At 39.5% G+C, this 22,712-nt stretch overlaps 1 protein-coding gene across 1 annotated transcript in view; it reads left to right on the top strand.

Moving 5' to 3' along the window:
- pkdcca (protein kinase domain containing, cytoplasmic a) overlaps window positions 1–22,712 on the top strand; it is a 54,747-nt gene that overhangs the window by 21,473 nt on the left and 10,562 nt on the right. The window contains exon 5 of the mRNA XM_059985768.1: window positions 2,158–2,265. Coding sequence (XP_059841751.1) covers window positions 2,158–2,265 — 108 coding nt within the window. The remainder of the gene's footprint in view (window positions 1–2,157; window positions 2,266–22,712) is intronic.

Below are 22,712 nucleotides of genomic sequence, written 5' to 3'. Positions count from 1 at the left end.
TGGAAACTTCGGTTTATAATATTATTCCATTTCTCGCATTTCAAAAACCTTTGCCTTCAATAGAAACTTTATGCAATTAAGAAGAAAGTGTAACTTGCAAAATGGATTGTTATATGGCTAACTTTCTTCACAGGAGACATTCTACAAAGGATTGCTTCTATTGTTTGAAAGACGAAAACAGAATTTGAGACTCTTACCTCTGAGTATCCAACCAGTGCTATTCATATTGTGTTCTGAACAAACAAGGGTTTCCATTTGTAGTTCAAAGGAATTTGCATGTACAAGCAAATTACATAGGAGCAAAATAAACTGCAGTGCATTGCATGTAGAGGATCACAATATATTATTGGAAATAAAACAATTGAATTGGTGAGATATACACAGAAAATTACATTCCTTATGAGACAAATGTTTGCAGAATAAATATTTGACAAAACTTTTAATAATTTAAACAATCCACACAACTGTTGCCTACAAAGAACAAGCTCATGTCTCAGGTAAATACCATTTAACACACTGCAGGTGGGAGCTATGGGATTTATTAATCCATAAAACTTTAGTCCTCCTTTATGATTTTTGAAAATAGCTAGTTATCGCCATTCATGCTCATTCAACTTGGTTTTATCCCCAAAATATTAAGTAACTAAAATGTATAACTTGCTACCTGAATTCAGTTTTTGAAAGGTGGAACAGTAAATGGATCTAGGGATTAGTGCCTTGGTATTTCATACAATACTTACTGCAAAGCAGGTCCATTCACGGTTTATTTTTTGCAATGTAACCATAAATGCATCTTGTCATTAGTGTCTCCACCTCCTGCTGCGTAACATCCTAAGGAAAAAACCCAAAGATTTAAAGCAGTTATACCTTTAGCTCAGGCACTGACTCGTGGCTGTCTGACAGAGTAAATTAATTGTTAAAGTGATCATCCGGTTTTCAGCCAGGTGGACAGCAGGATGAGCTATTGTGGTGGTAGTCTAGCAAAATGTTCTCTTCATTACTTTTCCTACCTCAAAAGCACCATGGTTGGTTGATTTGGCAAAGGATCACAGTTGGGATAATTTAGGCCCCCTTGTACCCCTGGCTGAGAGATGGGTTTGTGTATTCCAACTGCAACATGAGAAACAGCATGGGACCAGGGCTTCTTCCTGTAGATTTTCATAATTATGAATAAATAGCGGCATTGCAAGATGTACAGCTCTCTCATTCTGTTTGCTAACAACACAACAGCTGTAGAACTATCAATTGGCATTCTGAGGATGCAGTTCTGCCAAGTACATTCCATTTGTCACTAATTGTAAAAGCTCATTACAGACAAAGCACTCAGAAGAAAGTTTTTAACTGTTGTGTTTGCCAAAAGTATCTTCTGTTTCTGACTTTGTTATTACTCTAGAGTATGGCCTTGAAAGTTGTTGGAGTTATTATGCATGGCTACTTCCAATAATCTTTGTTTATTCCACATCACAGATTTTTGCATGACCTGGTCAAATGCAATGTTGCATTTAGGGAAAAAGGATAATGTAGGAGCTAATCATCCAATGTGTATTGCCTTGCTCTCGCTCTTCTGTTGAGAGTGCCTACATTCTGTGAGTCCTAGCTCAGATCAGGAACTTCAAGTCTTGGAGGTTACAGAAATTGCTTCCTACCTCATTCTGTGCCATTGGACAGAACTGAAGATCAGGGTTCTACCTATTTGTTTAAATTTGGGAGCTTTGTGTGTTAGCCAAGTTGATTGAAAATTGCCCATCACCCTTCCTAAAATTAAAAGTAACTGTGCTTTGAAAGCACTGCCATAGATAATCAGGTTTGGGGTATTCTGAAGATGCCAACATGGAATGCAAACACATATCTGCCTTTCTGTAGACAAATGGCCTATAACACAGTAACAAGAGGAGTAAAAAATGCAAGTAATGAAATTTAAGAGTAATGGTTAAATGACATTTATGATTGTATTTGTAAAGTTTAGGGTTGTTTGGTTTGGAGGAGGAGAAAATGGTTGATATTTCACAGTTTAAGTGAAAGGACTGGAGTTAGAAGCTCAAGGTGAATTCTGCACACTATAACTGTTAGTGAGATGAAAAGGGGAAAGCTGACCATGAAGTGGAAGTGATTGAAACAGCAAGAAAGCATTTGACAGAAAGATGTTTGTTTTTACAGGGGAGTTGCGCTGGGGCATTGAAGAGACATTGGCTCAGCTTGAGGAAGTCCTGTATCTATTCAAGAGTGGATTATATCTGCAGAATGTCACAAGAAGTAAAATCTCTGGTAAGAAGGCCTCAGATACTTTAACTGTTATATTTCCTATAGTTGAGCTCCAGGTTAAATAGAGGGGGCAGGGGAACTTTCATTCATTTCAGATTGTCTCATTGATTGAAATATTCAAAGCACTGTGATGAAAGAGTCTGTGGTTTGAGCTGTATGGAGGCAGAGTATAAAGAAAAATAATTATAAAGTAATGGCCACATGTTTTAACCCTGGTATGTGTTTCGATGGGGTTACCTTGCATGTATGTTCTTTTCTGTACTGTTGATAACTTTAACTTTTATCATATGGCAGCTTATTAAAATAGTTCTTTTTGATTGTTGCTTTGAAAATCAATAACAGCTTGAAGCTTTTGTGGTTTTATTTCTTTCTTAGTGACAAAATCCATACTATAACCTAGCAGTCCTTGGGAGGCAATTTCTTCTTGTATGTTTGCCATCGGGGGTGGAGGTGAGTGGGGAAGGTCTAGATGCTGGATTGGTATCACTTTCCTGTTTGTGCATGAAACAGCTTGCTAGTTGACACTAATTGAGCATAAAAACTGCCAGGAAAGGGATCTTGCCTAAAAGTTCAACCCATTTGGTAACAAATAAATGCATTGTGTAGGACCAGCAGTGCTTTGCACCCCACTTCCAGCTAGGCTGAATTTCTCAGCATTGCCTCTTCCCAATGAGAAGCAGAAGAACGTGAGTTGGTCTTCTCCAGTCTACTAAGCCTAAAACTATGTACTGTGTGCCATCAATTGGACAAGTTGCCCCTGTCTGCCTCTGATAATAGGCAAATACACCATTTTTTAAAAACTGCATGTGACATCTTTCATAACTTCTTACAGTACTCTGCAGATTTTGAAATGTAAGCATCAAAGCCAGTTTATGCACAGTGAAGTCTCACTTGGCACGATAATAGATGTAAACATTCTTCTTGTAGTCCTGTGTAATCCTTTGTACCCAGTGGAGAGGGTAAGCAGCACATTGCTTTGATTTCTCTGAATACAGATACATAATTTGTTCAATGTGGTGTCACGGGTAGATGGGGTTGTAAAGACAGCTTTTTGCACAATGGCTTTAATAAATCAAAGTCCTGAGTACAGGAGTTGGGATGTTATGTTGAAGTTGTGTAAGACATTGAGGCCATATTTATAGTACTGTGTGCAATTCTGATCACCTAACTACAAGAAAGGTATCAATAAGATTTGAAAGTATATAGAGAAAATTTGCAGGATGTTGCCATGACTTGAGGACCTGAGTAATAGGGGAAGGTTGAATAGGCTAGGTCTTTACCTCTGGAGCATAGTAGAAGGATGAGAGAGTTGACAGAGGCATATAAAATTGAGAGGTATAGCTAAGGTAAATGCAAGCAGACATTTTCCATTGAGATCAGGTGAGACTAGATCTAGAAGCCCTAGATTAAGGGTGTAAGTGTGGAACAAGCTTCCAGCAGAAGTGGTGGATGAAGATTCAATTGCAACATTTAAGAGAAATTTGGATAAGTATGTGGATGGGAGGGGTATGGAGAGCTATGGTCTAAGTGCATTTCGATGGGACTAGGCAGAATAACAGTTTGGCCTGGATAAGATCTGTGACGTGCCTGTTTCTGAGATGTAGTGCTCTATTACTCTAAGAGAAATGGCATCCTCATTTTTTTTATATAGCAGCTTTGGAGTACTGTTGACATTTTGCATTGACTCCTTGCAGTGGGATTTGAACCCATAACCTCTAATAGAGGAAAGAATGATAGCTATCATTGCACTACAAAATTAGCCATCTGTAAGTTGGTAAGAATGGGTGAAGCTTCTATTTTTGCATGTGGTGTTCAAGGAATCACTGCAAACTGCTTATAAAATAGATATAAAAGCTTTAACTTTTTATTTTAATGTGTCCAGTAAAAGACAAGGCCCTGCTGGGCTCACTGTAGACTGTTCTCATGCTGGTTTGTTCACTTTGTCATGCACTCCTGAATTAGAAGGCCACCCTCCCAGCTGCAGCATTACCACACTGACTTCCTGTCTGCCTGACCTTCAGATGTCGTTGGTCATCACTCTGGGATCCACTTCACTCTTTAAATGGGGCACAAAGGCAAACTGCAAACACCCACTGTGACTGAAGTTACCAGAGAGACCCTGAAGCTGGTGATATGGAAGTCATTGCAACAAGCAGGGATTTTTCTAGGTACTCCTGCAGAAGAGTCTCTCAAGTTCAAAAATACCTCACAATCTTTATACCTTAAGTTCAAAGATAACTGTGGGCAATGTAATACAATTTCAATAGTTACAATGACATTGTTTCCTTCAATATTTTGGATTGACAATGCTTGCTTTGAGTTGCACATTGACAGTGGGAGATACCTCTGAATGTTCAAACACCTTTGCTGGGAGAAATTAATTGACGCACAATGTCTAAAAGCTTCTGAAAACAGATTAATGTTGCTAGGGCTGACTGTAAGTACACAAACATTCCAACTATTGATTGGCTAACATCATGATCATATTTGATATGCTAAGGGGCATCATTCTGGTCTACGAGCTTGAACTAGAGTCACAATGGTACAGATAACTTAAACCCATGGCTGCCTGTTTGATGCAGGCCAATTGTCTTAGCAATCCTGTTGCTTTAACATTTGGCTGATGCATGTGCAAACATCTCATGACCACCATTTTGTAAATCATATTTTTTGTCTGCGGCCAGTTTAACTTCAGTTTACAGCTTGCAATTTGCCACAAGAATTGAAGTTTAGTGCTTGCTTGGATTAATATCGGCTATATTCAGATACTTTAAGTCCAGAACACTCCCTAACACTGACATGAAAACCTTTCACTTCAGACTGTGCCTGCTTTGAGTTGAGGTGATATTTTTTCTAGTTTCATAGTAAGAATGCCTATCTTAGTATTACATAACTTATCTTTATGAGCACTACAGGAAACTTGGAGGGCTAGCTGGAAATTCACGGGGCTGTGAGCATCAAGAAGACTTTTTGCGGGGGAATGTTTTGGAAAGGCATTCATTAGAAATGCTCTCACTTTCAAATGTTTCTGTATACTTAATGACCTTAGGCATGTTGAGTCAGCATTAAACCTCAGGGTACTGGTTACCTGAGGACTTGTTTCTTTCAGAACTTTGGGATTTAAAAAAAAGAATTAAAATCTTTTCAACTTCTGCAATTATGTCTTTAAACAAAAATTAAGCATCCAAAAAGTTCAGATTGCATTTCCTATGTGACATTTTAATGTTAAGTTGATGATATTCGTACAAAGCACAATAGATCAAAATAAAAATGTTTGGTAGGTGTGAAGAAAAACTCCTGAACAGGTCTGGCTTGCGGACAGATCTTGAGTCTACTGCAGTCAAGTTGTCCCGTCTTTCTGGCTGCTAGGCGGTTATTTGATTTGAATTGGGCATCTGTCGCTTAGTGCTTCACTGCAGCTGTATAGAGAGGGAGCTGAGTGATGACTGATTGTGGATTCAGAGTGAGGGATGGAAAGGACAGAAGGGCTATTCATTGTCAGACAGAAATGAAATAAAGCCAGACTCTCTGTAGTTACCTTGCTTCGTAATTAGTTACCTTGCAAAGCTGCGCAGGTGTTCCAATGACTTTTGAGTTGTCTGAAATCCATCGTACTCTTGCTGATTGAAGCCTGTCATCACACCAAGTTTATTTTCAGCACTACAATAAATATAACAAACATTTTCTTTGTGAGAAAGTGCCAGGAAGGTTGTGTTTTTTTTTTCTGGTGGCAATTAATCCTACTTTGTGCCAAATCAGAACTCACCATTGAGGTAATGTGAATTAACTGCTCTGTGCCTTTTTGATTAGGAGGAAAAAACATTGCTGAGAGATGTGCTAAATCTAGAAAACACTCTTCTTGAATAGAAAGAAGGATATGACCCCTTTGTCCTTTGCCTTCAGTCTGTGTTTAATTTATCACACTTTAGTCACGTCCCTCCATTTCTCTCAGTCTGTCATCTTTTCTTCGCCCCACCTTTCCCTCATTCACATGATTTCTTCCTTTTCCCCCTTTTCCAATTTTCTGATATTTTGTTGCATTTTCTGTCTCAATCTCTTTTTTTTGCCCTGTGTGATCCTTATCAGTTGTTCCAGTAGCTTTGTCTGATAAGACAGCTTTGGCTCCCAGGGTTATATGAAGGTCTCTAATTCATAAATTTTCCAGCAAGTACAAATGTACTTCTAGGTTTTAGAGCTCTCCTCCCTTCAGCAATCCCATGGACTGAGGCCAATCCGAAAGCTTATCACAATGCTAGGTACCAGCACTACGGGGTGACTTAAAATGTATGTTTAGTTCTCAGCTGTTGGTAATTTAGAAAATAATAACTTCTATCATGTAGTGGTTCATCTAAAAATGATTCAATGTGCTTGTTGCTGTGAAAATAAACAATGTTTTGAAGCTTTAGAGGTTTTGGTTTTTCCTTCATTACAAAATCCATGTTACAGAAACAAAGTACACTGCAGATGCTAGGTCATATCAACACATACAGTTTACAGGAGGAACTTTCCTTTAGTATGGTTGTCTTTTTGGTGTAATGGGGGGTGGGAAGGAGCTTGACGTTGGGTTGCTATTGTTTTGCTGTTCGGGCACAAAATCTGCAATTAGAGTCCATTACTGTTTGCAATCCCTCTCCTGCCCATCGGCCAACCAGAAGTTGCTACTGATTTGGGCTTGAGGCAGATGGGAACCATATAGGAGATTTGGAAGTTAATCTCATTCAGAAGGAATCTGCAGATTACCCATCTGCCTCAGTCCAAACTACAACAGGAGTTGAAATCCAAGGCTGGAGTTCTATGTGGAAGCCTCTAACTTATCTCTTGTCAGCCAAGTTAGGTGAAATCTGCCTTGCACTCCGTAGACATAATCTTGCGTATTCCCCTCCAAGTTGAGGAAGTCAATGTCAATAATTTGCTCACTGCTGTGTAGCCTCTGTGCTAATTTAATAGCCATCTGCAAAGTGTGGCGATCTCTTATGTGTGTATTGCAGATGAGACAAACCTTTTGAAAAGAGACTTAATACATCAATAGATTCAGGGCATGAAGTACTGACATATTACTTCAGAAATCTGTGGGAAAAGGTGCTATCCTAATTTTGTTGCTGGCAAGTATCACAACTTGCAGTTACAGGCTGGCTGGTGGTGTGGTGGCATCATCACTGGACTTCAGGCAGGTGGTCACGAGTTCAAACCCAGCTGGGTCCCAGCTTGGGCAGCAGCTGTATCTCTGCGGAAGAAAGGCCTGGCAATCTACTTCTGTATCTTGCCATGAAAACTCTATGATCCATGAGGTCACAAAGAGTTGGACTCAACCAAATGACTGAACAACAACAAAGTATCACAAAAAAAATATTTGTTTTATTTATTGGACAAACAACCCAAACCCATGGGTTAACATCTCACAAGGACCATTGAGGAACTTGAATTCATTCAGCTAAACAAATTATCAAATGCAAAGTTAGTTTTGGTACTTGTGACCATGAATCTACCAGTTTGATATTAAGACCATTAATATCCTTCAATGAGGAAACCTGCAGTCCTTGGGCTTTCCAACTTGCTGCATAGGTGTGTGAACTTGTGGTAATATGTGTACAAGTACACACTTTGAACATCAATATTCCCCAATCTCACCCTGTTTTTAAAAAAAACTTTTAATTCTTTGGTCCATCATTGAAATGGACTAAGGTGCCACACAGTTCAAGGGAGATCAAGATTGGACAATAAATGTTGGCTTTGCCAGTGATGTTCCTGTCCCAAGAGACTGACAAATGCATAGCAGCACCAAAATAATTGTCCAATAATATTCCCAAAGGGGAGCTTGAAAACTTTTCACTAATTGTAACCATTAAATAGTAACTCAGAACAAATTGATAGGAGAGGGGAGTTTATGTAAGGTATCTTTGAAAAAGCAGAAATAGGACCTTGAAACCGTAAGCCACATGTTATCAGTTAATCAAAAAGGATGTAGCATTGATCTACAGACTGTAGTGTGGGTTGTCCAAGAGTGAACTACACTTGCCACATCATGGTGCAACTAGACCTATCATCTAGAATCTGTTTGGAAATTTTTTGTAAATGAAGTTGTAAGTAGAGTTGCACCTTCACTGTCCATGCTTTCCTTTTTACTCTGAAATCAGGTGATGATGTAGTGGATAAGATTTTTCCAACTAATCTCACTGGCACTCTACTTTCTGGCACCCAGTGGCAGGGCATCCAATGGTAGAGTGAGGAGGCTCCACCCCAAGACATCCCTTAGATGGCCAAGTCAACTATCCCCTGCCTACCCTGCGAACTGAAATAAATCATTGCTTTTCTCCTTGTTTCTGATTGAAAGTTAAATGATTATTCTAATTGCTGAAGCCTTTCCTCTGCTGTAGAATAATGGTGAACTTTGCAGGTGGGGAAAGGCTAGCATTCTTCCAGCCAGGAGAAGCTGTAAATCACGACCTGACTGCTGTGGGTAGAGCCCATGGTCATTAGCACTGATTAAACTCAGCTTCAGGGGTTCCTCAGACAAGTTGAGTAAAGAGACCAGAATCTATTGCGTCAATTATAATTCACTAAAAGTGTAAAGTGAGTTTGTTTGACCCCACAGACTTTTGGACGTGTGCTTCTTGAGAATGTGCACGAGGCTGAGTTATTGCTGATGAATTGTTCCTGTTGTAATTGTTCTTGTGCTCTTTAGCTTCATGTATTCACAATGACTTGCCTGGAGGCAAACTGTAACAGATCATTTTGTACTCACCAAGACTGTTTGTAAGTGATGTATGGTATTTGTTCTTTGAAAGAAGTAGAACTGTCAGGTTAATGCAATTCAAGCAGACGTTTATTCAAAAGTAGAAATTACTGTCAAACTTTTAAAGCATTTTTTAAATGAATATTTTATTTATAAAAGGAAATGTATTGACCAATTAGGAAAGTGACTTCTTTTGTAGTTTGAACTAAGAATTGATCCAACAGATGTTCAGTCACCTGTAATTCACTTGTACTTACCCCTAAAGCAGTAGATTGAAAGACCAAATCTGTCATGGAGGATCTGAAGGCCAGTGGTTTAAACTTGGTTCCAATATTTTCTAAGATATTGGAGCAAAATTAAGCCGTACAATCTATCGAGTTGGCTCTGCCAACCTATCATGGCTGATTTATTATCCCTCCCATTCCCATTTTTCTGCCTTCTCCCCATAACCTTTGATATCTTTAATAGTCAAGAACCTATCAAACTCCACTTTAAATATATCCCAATAACCTAGCCTCTGCAGCTGTCTGTGGCAATGAATTCTGGCTCTGGCTAAAGCAATTCCTCCTCATCCCTTCTAAAGGAATGTTCTTCTATTCTGAGGCTGTGCCCTTTGGTCTTAAACTCCCCCAATACAGGAAGTATCCTCTCCACATCCACTCTATCTAGGCCTTTCAATATTCAGTGAGTTTCAAAGTGATTTTCTCCGCCACCCCCTTCGTTCATCTAAACTCTAGCACGTACAGGCCAACAGCCATCAAACGCTCCTCATATGTTAACCCTACATTCTCATGAACCTCCTCTGGACTGTCTCCCATTTTAGGAATCCTTTCTTTGATAAGGGGCCCAAAATTGCTCACATTACTCCAAGTGTGGTCTGACCAATACCTTACAGAGCCTTGACATTTCATCCTTGCTTTTATATTCTTGTCCTTTTGAAATGAATGATTAACATTGCACTTGTGCATTAGGACACTTGGATATCTGCGAACTTTTAGATAATGTGCCTTCTGATTCCTCTGACCAAGGTGCAAGACCTTGCATTTCCTCATTTAAAACTCCAAATTTAAGATCTTTGCCAAATGTTGTTGTAGAATTGCAATGTCCTCATTTCAATTGACTTTCTACCCAGTTTTATATCATCAGCAAACTTGGAAACTTTACATTTTTTTCCCTCCTGTAGGTCATTAATATAAATATTAAACAATCATGGCCCTAGAACCAATCCCTGGAGTACTCCACTTGTTAACTTCTTTCTGCATGAAGGGGTTCATTTATTTCAACTGCCATTTGGAAATATAAATTTACTACATCTACCAGCTCTCCTCTTTCAACTCGCACTGTTACATTCTCAAAGAAGTTGAACAAATTTGTTAAACATGATTTGCCTTTCATAAAACCAGGTTGACTATATATCATTTCATTTAGTTTTGATAAGATTAGTTATATCCTCTTGATTATTGGCTCAAGCAACAACATATGCTAAAGTAACTGACCTATAATTCCCTGCCTTCCATCTTCACATTTTAAGTAAGAGTCATATTGGCTATTTTCCATTAGGTACTTATTTCTGTTTCCAATGTTTTAGCTTGTTTTAAAAGAGGTATAGCATAAAAGAACCAGATTTGGGTTTATTTTCAGTTATGTATATTGTGAAATGTGTTGTTCCGCAGCAGCTGCACAGTGCACAACATAAAAAAATTACTGTGTTTCACAAATAAAAATAGTTTTCTTTAATTTTCCCCCCCTTTGGAGGCATCTTGCCAGTAACCTGCAAGCCTGGAATGGATTTCATTCCTTCTATATAGGACTGGATTATAAGAGATTGCAACGGAACCCAAACCTGAATTTGGGGAATGCCCAAGTAAGATGTTTTGAGTATAACTAGTAACCATGCTGTTTTATCCATTTCATTCTCTTTAGCACAGGGCCACTGAATTAAACTATATTAGTCTCAGCAATGGCCCAGATGAAAGCAATAACTCCACACTTACAGAAGACTAACTGCTGGACCTTGCTGGTTTGTCAGATCTGTTTCACATAAGGCACTTCTTTTATAAATTTAGCATCTGGATGGGACCTGTCTCCAAAGAAGAAAGGAGATTCCTTGTAAATGTGTAAATTGTCACAGTCAGGTGGAAATGTAGGATGGATGGGAAGGGACATCAGCGTGGCCATTACTAGGCCTTACAGCAGTATTAACTGCTCAGACTGGCATTGGCAGAAGCCCATGAAGGCTCTCCTCCATGGTCTTCCGACTAACATTAAGAGTGGACCCTGGAATCTTGAAGAATATGCTAATCTGCAGAGAATCAAAATATTACTTCATCATTAATTGTTCTTACAAAGAACATTTTTTTAAAAATGGGAGTGGGATTAGGCCAGTTGGCTCCTTGAATCTGTTTGACTTTGAATAAAATCATGGCTAATCAATCTTAACCTCATTTTCACGCCTTATCCCCATACCCATTAATCAATCAGGTTTCTGGCTTCTTCCAACAGTATTTTTGAAAATGATTTGCTTAGATTTTTAAAAAAAAAGTTCATTGCAGTTGGACCTGAACCTCCCAATAGAGTAGAACCTTGAATATTATGAGTGAACATGTTGAGATTTGTGAAGTCCCCTACTGCTGATTCTGGATCATGTAAATTTTAATGGGTCACTTTTAATAAAACATTCAAAGTGCAAGATGCAAAACAACTGAGCCAAAGGATCACCAAGACATTTCATTTCAGAAATAACAAAATCATTTGTGAATACAGTAGATACTAGAGAATGTTACCATAGGCTGCAACTTAAAATTGCTTAAGGGTTATCTGGGGAAAATGGGCTGATTGCCGTTTTATCCACAAGCTCCAAGAAATATTCTGGCATGGTCATGTTTTAAAATAACTGATTTTTAATTTATTTTACAAACGTTGGTTATATTTTTCACTCTGAATGCTGAAAAAGGTGCATTTATCTGCAGTGCAAGCAGATGAAAATGTGTGAATTTACTGCAGTGATGAGCTGGGGATGGAGATATATTTATTGCTTTAAAAGGTCATTAGTGAGTAAATCAAGCACAACCTTGGCTTTTGTACTGTGATTTATTGTTGCCAGCCTTCAAATTTTATTGGCATGTTTTGGGAGAATGTCTCTCTTGGCAAAATGCAGGGCTGAACTCAACCATGCCTCAATAAAATCTAACAATTTTATGAAATGGCTCTGGCTAAGAGTTGCACTAAGCTAGATGAAAGTGTGCTTGAATTTTTTTTTTGGATAAATTGACATTCATCACTCACTGCTTTCAGCAAGGCTGGTCAATTCTCATGGGAAATCTTCAGTCTCATTTCATAGGTCAGTCAGTCAAATTGACTGCTCTAAGTGACTGAGAAAGGGATGGAATAACTGCTGTCTTGTGGGGGTTGTGGGGTGAAGAGATAATGGATTTGCCACAGGTGTACAGAAACTGAGAGCACTAGCATACCTTTTGCTTACCTGCACTAAATATTGCAGGAAGTGCCTCGTGTCTCAGTGCTTCAGCCGGTGTCCCTGATCAACAGCAAAATTGTCTTGGCTGGGATCCAGAAATGGTTCATACTTGCAGAGAAAGACATATCTAGTGTAGGAAGTGATCTTTCAGATTCTTACTGGAGCTACTCAGAATATTACTCCTTATCGGGTAACATGGACAAAGGATTGGGCACAATTTAGCTCAAAGGTAAAAGTGAATTGAGAGGCAGTTATTTTTTTTTAATAAGTTCATGGTCGGTATGAGTGCCATTGGCCAGAGTGAGGAAAATGCTTCAAGATCTTGTGGTCAGGTTGTTTCCCCGCTTGTGTCTTGATTTCATGAGTTATTTTAGACTTTTACTTTGCAATCTGATATAACTTGGTGTCTACTGACCTAAGTCCAGAAAATACATGCACAGGATCATACCATTCCCTATACACTGCTCCTTTTGGATCGTTCTATAGGGGAACCTGGACCATGTTACCTTGGAGATTATACAGTGTCGAGCATCAGGATAATCTGATTTGCTCAGCACCGTATTGGACTGAGAGTCAAATGGCTGAAATGGTGATTGGCATCTGACTGCTGCATTCATCTAGTATATCCAGCCATTGCTGCACACTGGTGTTTCTGAGCAAACATATAAGATGTTGCTGTGGAAAGGTATCTGAACCAAGACTCAAGACAGTGGTATGTGTGATACCTCGTCCTTACTGCAAGAACTGGTATAGGCACTCTCAAGAGGAATTGTTGAATTGTGAACAAGTACAAAAACCTTGGCCAGCTTCCTCTGAAAAGTCCTGTTCTGCCTTGCACCTCTGAAGTGTTGAAAGGCAGTTTCTCTGCGGCAGGCTGCGCTATGTGCCATGCTGTAAGAGACAGTGTCGACCAGATACATAAAGTGAAGTCAGAACAGCAGATGATCTGCTCCAAAGAAAATAATAACTATGTAAGTATATATGGTATAGATGAACCATAATATACATGCTATGTTTTGCATCCAGAGAATAGCAAAGTAGCTTCCAAAATATTCGCTATATTTAGCGCATGAAGATATTGGATCTTTGCCTTTGCTTTACTGCTTATCTCACCAGTTGTAAGTACTCTAGCACTGTGTAACACATGTTACCACTTTACAAAGGTTTGGAAGGCCTGTCTCATAGCAACCTTGAGTAGCTCCATGTAAATGTATTGAATACAGAGGAAAGCCGTGCCGATGGACAAGTGCAGGAAAGTGAGTGCATTACAACGGAAGTGTTGGGGAATGTATTGCCGTGTTGTGCTCCACATATACATAGAGCAAAGGTTGTGAATGGTATCTTCAGTAATTCCTCACTACAGACAAACATCAGTAATGGTCTCTGATTTGGAGTACAATTTGGGCAAGTGTATTCCTTTACAAAAAATGCTTTACTTCAGTCTTTACTTCACTAAAGACTTTCTATAGTCAGAATAGCTAGATGCTCAGTTTAACAAATGTGCTCTGAAAGTATTATTCTGTTTCTATTTATTCACTTTCTTACTCAGGAAAGCAACTTGTGCTCGACCTAACGTTCCTTTGAAAGCAATGTGTGCACCACAGCTTTGAGCCAGGTTCTGCAATGTGTCACAACAATCAGATCATAAAGTGATGAAAAGCAAATTATTTGCAGAATTAGCTAGCTCGTGTTGTGCAATTTATTATTTTAAAATCTTTTTGTTATAATCCTGTTTAAAACTAGTTTTACTTGGGAGTAGGTAAAAATTTATCACCCTCATCCTCACTCCCATGATCATTGTAGCCAGAGCTGTTCTGATCCCATTTGGTATATTAAGCATTTTTAGAAGTTGTTGAGTATGAATACTACAGGAACTCTGTTTTTTTCTTGTGTTGTCTATTTTTATGGGGTATTTTAACAATTTTTTATTAGTGACTCCTTTACTGGATATTTTATTCACTTATGTGCTCTGATTGCTGTGTTGGCTGTGGGATTCAATCATGCAGTGAGCTTAGGTTTTCAGTGACTCCCTTATGAACAACTGGAAAGGTGCCATCTTAGTTCCTCAATTTATTTCTTGCATTCTTCCCTTACTTTTGGTGCAAAATTGAGGAGAGAATCTGATCCAAGGGTTTATAAATTTACATGGCATAACTTGTGACACTTGCCCCCAAATTAACCAACTGACCTCGTGAGAACCCAGTGACCCTGAATCAAGTGCATCATTTGCCTGCTCAATAGTTTTTGCTGTTACCATAAGGATTGATCACAGATGCATTTTGGCATGGAGGAACAAGAAAATTGCCAAGTGACTGCGTGGGCCAATAGATTAGTCTACTATCCTGGCCCAGAACAGAAGGATGACATTATGGCCCAGAACAGAGGGATAAACATTTCTGATTGGATAAGTTAATTTCAAAGCTCTCTCAGTAGTTCACTGGGTTCATGCACCATCTGGCATGATTCTGAACATGGGGATTATAAGGACCCAATTTCAAACTCTGCTTTGTGATGAGATGATGATCTGATTAGCTTGCAAGATGGAGAAGGGGGCAGATCAGCTGAATTTCCCTTTACCGTGCAATTTACATTGCTGAAAACCGATTGTGTTCTGCTGGATGATGCCCTTCACAGTCCACTAGCCTGTCAATACTCATTATCAATGCTAAAAGATGATCCCTGCTTACAGGAGGTAGCACAGGGCTAATTTTCTCAGCATGTCAGAGCTTTCAGAAAATAGGAAATAGAAGGAAACAAGTTTGAGCAATCTCAGCCCATTTCCTGTTCTCCAATGAGGCTTGTAGAGCAACAGTGAAACTTAACTATCAAAATGAGTACTTGATTATAGGGTCACCATTTCCTTCTGGTCGATAGACAGTTCGATTGATCAGTGGTTTTGGCTGGTATGGACCTCCACTAGTCATTATGAAATTACTCCTGGAAAGTAACAAAAGCTATAATTTTGTTTTGGACCTATCCTTGTTGTTTAATCAGCTTGATGTAAATGGGGCATATTATATACTGCAGCCAAAGTTGTTATCAAAACCTCTTCAAGTGGAAGTAATTCTGTAATATAGAAGTGACGTTATAGGATATTTGGTTCTAAGAACACAGTTCAACAGAAGGCATCAGTCACATTAAAAAGATTAAAATGTAGAGCCCATTTACAGCTGTACATATTTAAAAAATCTTCATCAGTAATTATTTTAATTTGCTGCATAGCTTAGCTTAAAAGTCTAGAGACAGCTGGGGAGTTGAGAGGGGGAGAAAAGTTGACTTTTTTTCCATGAACCATGAAGAAAAGAAGGAGTTGAGGAGGGGAGCGAGGCTGAATGGCAGCCAAGGGTGCAATGCGGGCAAGCCAAAGGATCACGCTGACATGCTTCACATACTCCATTATTAGGATCCCATCAAGGAACCTTTTTTGTCTAACAGAGCAAGAAAAGTTTTGTTAATTAAAAGTCTCTGTACTATTCACGTCCAGAGAGAAGATAAGCAAAATAGTTTTGTGTTTCTGATTTTGGGGGAGGGGCAGAAGGCGCCAGTCCAGCTCTCTCACCAACAATCAAGCTCAGTGTTTGGGATTTGATGAAGAAATAGTTCAGCTGAATAGACGCTACTTATTAAAAGCTACATTCTTTTTGTGGGAGCTGAACTCAATAGAGATGTGCACTTCATCAGGTAATGGATATTGAATCTGCTGAACCAAATTTATCTGTGGCATCTTTTTTCATAAGTATGTAGACTTTGTGTAGATTTAATAGATGAAGCTTTCTGTTGTAAATCACAACAGAACTTTTTTAAAAAAGTTATTTACTGCTTTGTTTATAGGTTATTTTGAGATGGTTAAGGTCTTAAACTTCTCGTCAGTTTGCAAAGAACTAAGAATAAGGCTTACATATTTAACCACCTGAAGTTTGCAGTACACATCCTTTTTATTTAAAGAAACAATTAGTTAAATGCTCATGGGGCAACAAGAGTTCAGTCTATTGCTTGTTAACTAAGCCCAGCTAGTTGAGAAGAAATAATGTGCTGAATATTTACAGCAGGTCAGACAGAAAAGCCAGTTTGTCTCGGGAGTATCAGATTTTGTGATTTTTGAATGTAATAGCTTCGTGTTCTGCTTCCACCCTGACCCTTTTTCCACTGAACCCAGAGCCAGAACTACCCATATCAGCAAAAGGATTTTTAATAGAATTTTAGTATATTGGACCATGAATGCTTACGTAATTTAGTAAGGCAGAAATAGGCTGCTGTAACTGTTAACACTAATAAGCAGTGTACTGTGGTATATCTGTTGTGTTAAATGAGATGTGTTTTTATACCACAGGTAGAGTGACACATATTTGTGTATATTACAAAGAAAACTCTTGATATCCTTTTCCGGAAGGCTTGATGCTAATGGCACACAGATTAGGTAGATCCCAAACCTATGACCAGGTGTGTGAATGTGTTAAAGTTGTTCTTGTGAGCTTTTGTTAAGGAGGGACTAACGTCAACCTGATTTACACATCTGGTTGCAGTAACATTCCTTCCATGAGAAAGTGCACACCTGTGGATCCTGGGTAGGAACTGCATTGTGGGAAAGTCCAAAGAAGTGTCGACTGCTTGGGGTCACTGTTGAGGATTACAGAATAGTCATAAGACCAACTACTGGCACACTGTGTGATAATAGGTAGACAGGACAGCAAGGAAAACGTTTGGTTTCATCAGTCAGGAGTACAAGAGTAGGACATTGGTGACATTGCTATTGGACTATCGCATGCAGTTCTGTCACCATGTTATAGGAAGAAACTGTTAAGCTGGGAAGGGTGTCGAATAGATGCACAAGGATAATAACTTGACTGGAGGGTTGTATAAAGAGAGATTGGATAAGTTGAGTGTAGGATGCTGAGAGGTGTCCTTAAATAGGTACATAACATCATGGAAGTCATAGATAAATAGTCACAGAATTTTTCTGAGAGTAAGGGATTGGAAAATTAGAGCATAGCTTTAAGGTGAGAGGGTCCGGAAGGGCAAGATTTTTACTTAGTGGTGGGTATGTAGGACAAGATGTCAGAGAAGTGGTAGTGGCAAGTACAATTGCATTGATTAACAGACATTTAGACAGATACGTGGGTCACAGTGGGTTAGAAGAGATGTTCCCAACCTTTTTTTATGCTCTGGACCCCTAACATTAACTGAGGGGTGCACAGAACCCCCCCATGTTGGGAACCCCTGGTTTAGAAGGATATGGATCAAGTGCAGGCAAATGGACATAGCTCAAGTCGGCAACTTGGTTGGAATGGATGAGCTGAACCAAAGAACCTGTTTCTGTGCTGAATAACTCTGAGCCCAGCAAGATTCACTTTTAAGGAGAATACAGTAAATTCAGAAGCAAATAGGGAAAGCATACCACCAAAAACAACTGTGCCTAATGAGATTAGTATATTGATTTACATCACCATCATGGAGTCCTTTAGAAGCGTGACTTGCCCAAACTTTCACAAGAACTTACTAAGTGAGCTATTTATCAATAATATAAAGGTTATCAACATTGTTTTACAAATGGAAAGACTATTATGAAGTTAAGTGGCAGACTTTTTTTTAATGGCAAACTCTCAAAGCCCATCTTTTAATACTTTAATCTCACAACTGCAAAATAACATCTGTTTGCAAATGACTAATGTGACCTACCCAGTCTCATGGCTGTAAATCTGTTTGTTGTACATTTAAGTTGCACGTGGCAATAAGCACTGCTTTGCCAAAGATCGTGCTTTGCTGAAAATGAAAGGAAGAATTTGAGGAGCTGGACAGGCTGCAGCCAGATTTTATTTTTAAAACACATGCTTTAGGCTCACCATAGTATATAAATTCATCTGTTTACAATTAGCCCAATATGCTGTGTGTCTCTATACAGTCCTACTCATTTGGATTTAAAAAAAATCTATCTGTAATCAGACTAGCCAACTCTCGCTCATTCAGAGGAGTCTCATGAGTGAGGTTGCTTTCTTTCGCCCACCTGTTTTGGCAATTAGCTCTTATCTCCCTCGCCAATATATCCTGCGGCCTTCCTTGCTCTTCAGTGAGCAAAAGGTACAGAATGTGTCAACAGATTCCACTCCCAGGTGGGCTGAAGGAAGAGCGAGAGAAAGTGAAAACGAAAGTAGCCGGTAGTAGAAGGGAAAGAGAATGGGATAAAAGGAATAGTTGATGGCGTTTGACAGTCTTCAGCAGCATTTCTGACAGATGGTGATTACTGCCTATAGCCACAAGTATGCTTGCGGAGTAACACATAATGTCTCAGATGTTTGACCTGCATCTGAAATACTCCAGTTTATTATTTATCTGACTGGGTGTTTTGTTTTACTTGGAAATATTGTTAACACAGATTGAAATAATGTTCATGAGTAAACTGTTAGCAAAGGGTTGATTGGCAGCCACTTGATGCAAATTTCAATAGTTTCTGTGACTTAGGTATTTCTGGGAGCCAAGGTTAGTAGCTATTAATGCATGTTTTGAAGAGAAAATTAGGAAGAAAATGGATGACCCATAACAACGCCATCAAACAGGATTTTTTGAACGCCCTTACTGTGTACTTATTTCTAGTTTCCACTTTGGAATGTGCAGCAAAGGGTGGAACCTTCATGGAGAGTAATTCCTCAGGAGGGAGCGAGAGAGAGTGAGCGAAATGTGCTGCTCTGTAACAGAGTTAAATTGGTAAATAAGTATATAATCTCTAGCTTAAACTGTGAAGCTAAAACAAGAGCTTTAGAATAGGAGTGGTTTAACCAGGGTGACAAAATAATGTTTATCTATAAAGGAAGTAAGAAGGAAAGACAAGGGATTGCAAATGCTTGCACCTGAGCAAAAAAAGGACTGTTGAAAGAACTCAGCAGTATCTGTGGAGGCAAAAAATAGTTGACATTTTGGGCTGAGACCCTGCATCAGGTCTGAGATTATAAAGGGGACATGGAAGCCAGTATGGTGCACCACAGTAGTACAATGGTATTACAGCTCAGGACTTCCCAAAGTTAGGAGTTCAATTCCGGCGTCATTCTGTACATCTTCCCTGGGGAATGTTTTGGTTTTCCCAGATGCTCCAGCTTCCTCCCATAGTCCAAATATGAACCAGGTGGGTTAATTGGTCTTTGTAAATTGTTTTGAGATTTAGGTTACGGTTAATCGGGGTTGTGGGGTGGCGTGGCTGGAAGGGCCAAAAGGGCCTTCTCTGAGCTGTATCACTAAATAAATATAGAGGCGGTGGGAATGTTTGTGGGGGTGGGGGGGAAATGAAGTTGTAGCTGGTGCATTTTTGTGAAGGTGGGGTGGAAACAATGGCAGAGGTAGGGGAGGAGATGACAAAAAAGGGCTGCAGCTAATGGGATTTGATAAGAAAGATTGAGTGAAACCGGATAAGAGAGACTGGAGAGAAGAGAACATGGGGAGAGAGGATAGGGGCTGATTGAGTAGAGTGTATACATGATAGGCAGATGGAATCGATTAGGGCAGAGAAAAGAAATTGAGTAACAAGGGGCTGAAAGGGGACCAGATGGGTCGAGGTAGGCATGGGAGTCATTGGGTAGGGGGCAGTGTACTAATGTCAGTAATAATTTGTTTTCTGGATAATGGGAATATTGGCTTCACAATATTTGAAATTGCAATTGAATATTGAGAAGCTTTTAAGGAGTACCTTTGGAGCTTATGTATGTTCTCTCAAGAGAGAAAGGCAGGGCAATTAAAGCCTGAGCTCTGAAAGATTAATGCAATAAAGAAAAAGGCCACATGAGAGACCATGTTGATGGCAGAACTGAGAACAAGGCTGATTATAGAAGATGTAGAGGAAGAGTCGTCCCCAAACTGAGGACCCTGGGAGTCAATGCCTCCCTCTGCAAACGGATCCTTAACTTCATTACCAACAGACCACAATCAGTAAGGCTAGGCAGAAACACCCTTGCTGAAATTATTCTCAACACTTGTGCTCCACAAAATTCCATCCTCAGTCAACTACCTTACTCCCTATACACTTATGACAACATGGGGGGATTTTGCTCTAACTCCATGATAGATGATGATATCATGATACTGGGATACAATGATGTTGAAGTACAGGAAGGAGATAGAGCACTTAGAAACATGGTGTCAGGGTGACAACAACTTTTTCCTCAATGTCAGCAAAACAAAAGAGTGGTCAGTAACTTCAGGAAGGGGGAAGTGCACATGTATCATCTACATCGGTGTTCATGTTGAGAGAGTTGAAAGCTTCAAGTTCCCAGCAGTGAACATCACGAATAGCCTGTCCTATCTAGCCATTTTGATATCAAGCCAATAAAGCTCGCCAATGCCTCTACTACAGAAAATTGGCATATCCCCATTTCCCCATTGAGATTTACTAATTTTTATTAATCCACTGCAGAAAGCATATACTAACTGGATGGCTTAATATGGCAAATGCTCTGCATATGTGTTTTTTTAAAAAAAAGAACTGCAGAGTTGTGTACACAACTCAGCACATCACGGAAACCATCCTCCCTCCATGGTCTCTGCCTATACTTCTCACTGCCCTTATTAAAACAGCCAGCATAATCAAACGACCCCAGCCACCATAGGCATTCTCTCTTCTCCCCTCTTCCACTGGGCAGAAGATACAAAAGCCTGAAAGTACATATCGCCAGGCTCAGAGACCCCTTCTAATCTGCTGTAGTATAACTGTTAAATAAAATGGACTGTTGACCTCAATCTACCTCATTATGATCTTGTACTTTATTGTTTACCTGCACTGCACCTTCTCTATAGCTGTTACGCTTCATTCTGCATTCTGTTATTTTACCTTGTTCTATCTCAATACAGTGTAATAATTTGATCTGTATGAATTGTGTGCAAGACAGCTTTTCCACTCTATCTCAGTGCATCTGACTATATTAAACCAATACCAAATGAGATTTGCAATGGGAGGGTAAGAGAAAGACCAGCAGAAAATATAAAAAGGAATCCAAAACTCAACTATAGATGGGTAAATGTTGTTACGTACCCTGTAACTGGGTCACTTGCCAGCAAAGATAGAGAGGTCCGTTGAAGTCTGATGGTACTATTTTTAAAAATCTTTATTTATAAAGGGGCACAAAAATAAGATTAATACAAACATTCAGATAATATACGTCGTCAATACTCAATCTAAAAGCGTGGGTATAATAATAATCATCAATAAGAAATAGCTCGATCGTTTGTCCAGGGGATAATATATTGTCCGATGGAAATATAAAAGTCACTCAGTTCCTGCAGGCTTCAGCCTTTGGGGACCACTGAGTTTTCAGTTGTTGGAGAGAGAGAGATTTGTGAGAAAAGAAACTTGCCCGGGTCTTTTATGAAGCAAATCCGTTGAATCGGGAAAGTTGGTTCCCTGTTGTTAGTTCAAGAAAATCGTTTCTGTGGTACCTGCCACTGGCCCCCAGGCGAGAGAACAGAATGCACGTGGCTTCCTTCAAATGGCTTCCCGCTACTACGGGATCGTTAGCGTTTCTTCTGGTGCGTCTGAAGGGGTTGTTCCCCAGACCCTCTTTTATACTTCCTCACGGGGTCTCAGATGTCAATCAGGTTGGGATGATGCAATCCCTCTCTCAACCAGCCCACTTTGCCCGAGGGCCTGCACGTAGCCTAGTCCCCAATCCACAAACGTGGTCTCCAGGAGACAATGGTCATGTCTCTCATTTCCTGGGTCCTCTGAGCCAACCCAATAATACTCTTGTGATTCTCACAAAGGAGGGGGCTCCCTGCCCCTTCAGCCCCTCAGAGCTGTGGTGCATTCATAACAATGTATATTAAAAGAAGAATTGTGGTCAATTAAGTGCCAAAAAGAAGATTCACATGGTGGGAGAAGTTAATCTTTAATAAGCCTATCAGATTGGTATTTACTTGTGAAAATGATGCTATACAAGTCACAGCAAAGGAGAGGCTAAAGCTGTTGTTAAAAAGGGATACTGGAAAGACTAACTGTATTACAAACAAACAAAAAAAAATTAGTCCAGCTTGGATATATCTGTGATTGCAGAGGGAAACGAGGGTGGCAACTACAGGGGTATTGATCATAATCTTCCAAACATAGTTATGAAGTTAGAGTCTACAGACTGGAGAATTGGAAATGCTGTATTTTTGTTCATGAAGGAAATCTAGCTCTGGGGACTCAATTTAACTTCACTGGTGAGAAACCTGGAAATAGAGTAACTTGGAGATGTTTGGATTAATTGGGGGGAAAAGCAAATTGAA

This window comes from Hypanus sabinus, chromosome 12 (genome assembly GCF_030144855.1).
Source record: "Hypanus sabinus isolate sHypSab1 chromosome 12, sHypSab1.hap1, whole genome shotgun sequence".
NCBI classification, from domain to species: domain Eukaryota; kingdom Metazoa; phylum Chordata; class Chondrichthyes; order Myliobatiformes; family Dasyatidae; genus Hypanus; species Hypanus sabinus.
The sequence above is the reverse complement of the archived record's forward strand: the minus strand, read 5'-3'. Positions and strand labels throughout refer to the sequence as shown.